The sequence below is a fragment of the Tupaia chinensis genome, unplaced genomic scaffold (assembly GCF_000334495.1).
Source record: "Tupaia chinensis unplaced genomic scaffold, TupChi_1.0 Scaffold000316_1, whole genome shotgun sequence".
In the NCBI taxonomy this organism is placed as follows: domain Eukaryota; kingdom Metazoa; phylum Chordata; class Mammalia; order Scandentia; family Tupaiidae; genus Tupaia; species Tupaia belangeri.
In genome coordinates, this window is record NW_006159809.1 from 7050020 (window position 1) to 7055152 (window position 5133).

The window sequence follows — 5133 nt, forward strand, 5'->3', positions numbered from 1 at the left end:
ACATCTGGGAAAGTAGAAGCCAATCCCATGAGACCAACCCTCTTTCCACCATCACAGAGCTCCCCCACTTTCTCGGCACCCAGCTTCCCCAGCCAGCCTTCACTGCACTGCCTCCAGGGGCTCCTCCTCTGCAGGGCAGTCTCGCTTGACTCCGCTCCTCACTTCCTGTGGAGATACCTCTCCTGCCCTCCCTCCTCCTGACCCACCCTTGGTCCTGGCAGAGAGTTAAACTGAGGAGAGTCAGGGGTTGGGGGATATGACCGAAGCTGCCTTTCAGATCATATTTGCAAGACAAGTTTTGCCAGTTACATCTAAGGGGCTTTCCCCAGAAGACCAGTTCTCAACCCCACCCCGCCCTCCACCTCCTCACCATCTGGTGTAGCTGTGGCAATGGAGCCTGCGGCATCCGTGGTGACCAAGTAGCTTTCACTCAGGTAGGGAAACTGGTCCCTCAGCTCCTCCATCAGGATCCTCACTGCGTCCTCCTGTTCTCCACCACTCAGGGACAGGCCCTAGGCCAGCAGCAGGTGAGCGAGTGTGCAGAGCCCTAGATCCACTCCTTTCTCGACACCCCTCCACTGAGGACTGCCTCCTGCTGCCTATGTCTGGCTTATCCTGCTCTTCCAGCCACAGTCCTCCTTCCATCCCACACAATGTCCCTGCAGAAGTCGGGGCCTGCAAGAACTTGAACTGGGGGGGACCAGCAGTTAGTGTAATGGCTATGTCGCTGGACTCCCCCATAGTCGACCGCGGTTCGAGTCGGACCCGGTGACTTAAACTCACGCCGGGCGCGTGTGCGTGTGTGCCCAAGAGCCGAAGAGGAGAATGGAGAAGGGATTGCGGTGTGACCATCCCCCCAGGGGGTGATTTCTCACTTTCTGTCTCTCTGTCTGTCTGGTGAGCGCACGCGCCCTATAGCAAAAACCTCTCCAAAAAAAAAAAAAAAAAAAACTTCAATTGGGGACCCAGCAAGGCCAGGTTTGGAGCCTGGGAAGACAGTGGTGCTCTTTAACAGCGAAGTCTGACAGGAGATCAAAGTGAGGAAAGATGGAGAAAGGTCTGTTTGGAATGGCCAGGGCTTGGCTGTGCCAGCAGAACACCTCAGTTTCAGGGCCAGGGAGTAGCCGCAACCAGCAACTAGGAGAAAGCTGGCCTGGGAATAATAGCTGACAGCTAATGAGTAGCCATGAGTCAGGCTCTTTGCTAATGGCTTTTGGATGAATATGTCATTTTATTTTCCCAACTACTCTGAGGTAGCTACTGCCACCCATGTTTTCCAGATGAAAAAAAAAAAAAAAACTGAGGCTTAAAAAAGATAAATATCCTAGTCAGGGTCAAAGAGATGCTGAGTGGCAAAGCTGGAATTCAAACCCAGGTCTCAAGGGCTCCCCGAACCCCCATGCTCTTCCAATACACTTGTGGCTTACAGGAAGCCAGGAGAACGGGTGAGATCAGACTCCAGGGACTAACGACTGAAGGTTTCTTCCTCTACAGTCCTCAAACTAACCTAATCCAAACTTGCTGCCTGTCTCAGTTTCCCTGATGGCTTCACTCCCAGGCTCTCCCCCGACTCACCAGGCTTCGTAGCGGTACCAGAGGATCCACTCCTGCTTTCCGTTTGGCCCTGTTCACCATCTCGTTGATCCTCTCCACACACTTGTCTGTCCCAATCAGCTGGCCCCAATCAAGGGAAGGAAAAGTTACAAGCCTGCAGGACCTGTGTTGCCCCTACAGGCTGCTCTATGAACCCCGGCCACCACCTCAACAGGAGATACCAAGAATAAAACCAGAACCGAGCCCTCTGGTCCCCTCCGTGTGGCTCTTACCCAGTGGTTTGTGCTCAGTCCATCTGCTTCTGCCAGGATCTGTCCATCCTCCGAGAGTAAAAGGACCTTGGACCGTGTACCTCCCCTGCAGAACACAAGGGGGCACTCAGTCCTGCTCAGAAAAACCTGCAGGTAGAGGAAGCCAGTGCAGTCCCCGCTGCCGGCAGAGCCCTGTGTGTTGGGACAGCTTCAGCCATGCCAGTCACTGCTCCCAAATCCACCTCTATGGCTTGGTGCTCTCTGTGCTTCTGAACTGAAATGTCCTTCCCATCCATCTTCCCCAGGGTGTCATAACTTACCCTGCAAGACTCTACTTAAACATCACCTAGCTCTTGAAACTGTTCCTGCTCTGTGGCCCCCTTCCACATACTGGTGAAGACCCCAAGGCCCCACAGTTAAGACATTCTCCTGTTAGTACTGCACTCGTGCTTTGTGTCTGCCTCCCACCAGGCTACCAGCTATGAGCTCCAGACCATTTATCCATCCCCAGAACCAGTACAAGGCCTGGCGCAGGCAACATGGACAGACAGACAGAATGCTCTCTCTGCTCCTCCCACAACACTTAAAAGTCTAGCTCCAGCTGTCTTCAAGATACCCTTGTCAGAAATGCCGACGAGATGGCAAGGAGAGTTTATACACACTTAAGCAACTACACCCTCATGTGCAGTTTACTAGGGGGAAGTGGGAGTTTAGAGAGATCTATGGTCTGTGACCTATGCTTCTGTACCGATCAGCACTTTCGGGAATGTCTTAGGACAGGACACTAAAGACCTGCTGATCGAACTCAAAGGTAGCATGAAGTTTTAGGGGATAAATGCATGCAGAGGGGGACCAGTAGCTGGTGTAATGGCTATGTTGCTGGACTGCCATGTAGTAGACTGCGGTTCAAGTCCCAGACCTGGTGGCTTAAACTCACACCGAGCATGTGTGCGTGTGTGCCCAAAATCCCAAGAGGAGAATGGAGGAGAAGGAACTGTGGTGTGGCCATCCCCCTGAAGGGAGATTTCTCGCTTTCTGTCTCTCTCTTTTTGGCGAGCACATTCACCCTATAGCAAAAACCTGTCAAAAAAAAAAAAGAAGCACGCAGAGGCGGTTCAACATGCATAAGAATAGCTTGTCGAACTGGAAAAAAGTGGGCCATATTTTACAAAAGAATACAACAGGGATGAATGTACACTTTTTTTTTTTTTTTTTTTTTAAGGGCTAAAGACATAGGATGGGGAAACTCAACAATTCATGTGATGGGGCCAGCAGATGGCTTGGTGGTTAAGGCGCTAGATTCCCACATGGCCAACCGCGGTCTGAGGCCCAGAACGGCAGCTTGAAAAACATGCTGGGCATGTATGTGTGTGTGCCTAGAATCCTGAGAGGAGAGCTGGCCATTCCCTCTAGGGAGGTGAAATCTCTCTTTTCCTCTCTGTCTCTCTCTCTCTCTGGCCAGCCCACATACCCTTTGGCAAAGGCAAAAAGGGAACAAAAGATGTTGGGGTTTGAAACAGCAGCGAGATCTGGCTACCAGATAAGTAAATCCAATCTCGGGTTCACAAGAACAGTGTCCCTGGCTGACACAAGCCACTGGTACCACATACTGATCTGACCCACCCAGATTCACAGAATACCGTCACTGGCAAGGGACTGGGCAATCTTCCGTTCATTCCTGTCCTCACTTTTCACATATAACTTAAGTCTAGAGAGGTCAATGCCTTGACCACAGCCACTTCAGGAGCAAAGCTATTACAAAGTCCAGCAGACAGTCTTCAGAGCAAGAAAAAGGCAAGAGTAAGGAAAGGTCCTAACTGGGGTGAGGAGCCTGGAGGGCCACAGGCATAGAGGGGTTTCAGGCATAAGGACAAGCTGGCACTCAGGTCCCCGGCGGCGCCAGCTCTCAGACACCCTCCGCAAAGATCTGCGTGAGCTTTCCGCCCCCTCTCATCCCCCACGCAGGCAACTTTGCACCTGACACCTGTTCTGCCAAACTCTCTTCCAGATTGGGAATAGGGACAAGGCGCTGCTCCTTCAGGGAGATCGTGGAGAGGGTCGCTCGTGGGAGAAAGGGGCGTGGTTCCTCCGTAAAACACAAAGGGCCCCCGGGGTGTGGCACCTCAGGCGCAGAGTCCCTGCAGGGCATCAGGGAGCTCCTCCTGCGCAAGGCCCGGGCAGCCCAAAACTAACAGTGGCCGATCCTGAGGCGCGAGGCTACCTGCCTGCCGTCCGGCCTAGCACAACCTTCCGCCCGGCCATCAGGCCAGGATGGCCCAGGCCGCCCCTCCCGGACTCCCTCCGGCGAGCCGCACTCACCCCTCCACGCCCCCGTAGAGCGCAGCCATGCTGCCGCTGCTACCGCCGCCGCTGGTCGGGCCGCTGCCTTCCACCCTGCCTGCCTCTTCCCTCCCTCCTGCGCCCTCGGCACCGCCCCGCATCATGTGACTGTCCGCACAGGCCGGTTGACTCCCAGTGCGCGTGCGCGGGGCGCGGCTCCCCGATGCGCTGCGAGTTGTCGGTTGTCCGAGTCCGGCCCTGGCCTGGCGGCTCCCCTGAACTGAGGAACTGGGTGGATGCAGTCGCAGCGGCTACTGTTTCTGACCTCGGCCGGCCCCACCCGCCCCTGGGAATGGAGACGGGACCCCCAGCAGGAGAGCGGGAAAAGGGTATGGGCGCCGCCCCTCAATGCCCGGAAGTTGCTGGCAGCCCCGCGTGCGCTTGCGTATTGTTTGTGACGCACTAAGTGACGCACGCAGGGTCTACACCCCGCGGAGATGTCGGTCCCCGAGCCGGGCTCTAACTAGTGGACGAGAGCCTCCTACGGAAGCTGCCATAATGCTCTGCCTGGCGGTGGCGAAAGTCGCACACAGACCCCTGCGCAGGTATTTAGGGAACCCGGACGAGCCTGAGCCGGCTGCAAAAAGAGGAAAGCACGGCGGCCGTCCTAGCAGCCCTGAGAGGGAGCGTGCAACTTTTACTACCCACTCAGTTCAGTTCTTTGCTGAGGGCGTTTGCGGGGACAGACTTGCTGGCAAAGTAGCTGACACGGTTTCACAAGCCTTCTACTGCCTGGCAGCCACCACCCCGCTGCCCTTTGCACCCGATCGGGAAGGGAATGGGAACCCGGAACGAGGAAACACTGGCGAGTTCTGGGCAGCAATCAGTGTGGCTCCCGCAGGCTCCATCGGGCTGTAACAGGCATTTCTGGGCTGCTCTTCCGCAACATCATTCGAGAGACCTTCCTCCGCAGGATAGCTGTCAGCTGACCTGTCCACTGTCTGACCCCTGCCTCTCTTGACATGCTGCCATCTTCTTGTAGAGAAAT

General features: G+C 55.3%; 1 protein-coding gene and 1 long non-coding RNA gene across 3 annotated transcripts in view; one reads left to right on the forward strand and one right to left on the reverse strand.

The window, feature by feature from the left end:
- The window catches only part of NAGK (N-acetylglucosamine kinase), a 10376-nt gene extending 5909 nt beyond the window's left edge, over nucleotides 1–4467 (reverse strand). The window contains exons 1-4 of one of the 2 annotated variants that reach the window (XM_006151269.2): nucleotides 4264–4467; nucleotides 1827–1911; nucleotides 1576–1674; nucleotides 371–512 (exon numbers count right to left, since the gene is read on the reverse strand). In XM_006151269.2, coding sequence (XP_006151331.1) covers nucleotides 371–512; nucleotides 1576–1635 — 202 coding nt within the window. In that variant the 5' untranslated portion in view covers nucleotides 1636–1674; nucleotides 1827–1911; nucleotides 4264–4467. Of the gene's footprint in view, nucleotides 1–370; nucleotides 513–1575; nucleotides 1675–1826; nucleotides 1912–4124 lie in introns of both variants that reach the window. The other variant, XM_006151268.3, reaches the window with a different exon arrangement.
- Nucleotides 4468–4495: 28 nt separating this feature from the next.
- Nucleotides 4496–5133, forward strand: part of LOC102494486 (uncharacterized) — a 13822-nt gene continuing 13184 nt past the window's right edge. The window contains exon 1 of the long non-coding RNA XR_334972.1: nucleotides 4496–4690. This is a non-coding gene — a long non-coding RNA (uncharacterized LOC102494486). The remainder of the gene's footprint in view (nucleotides 4691–5133) is intronic.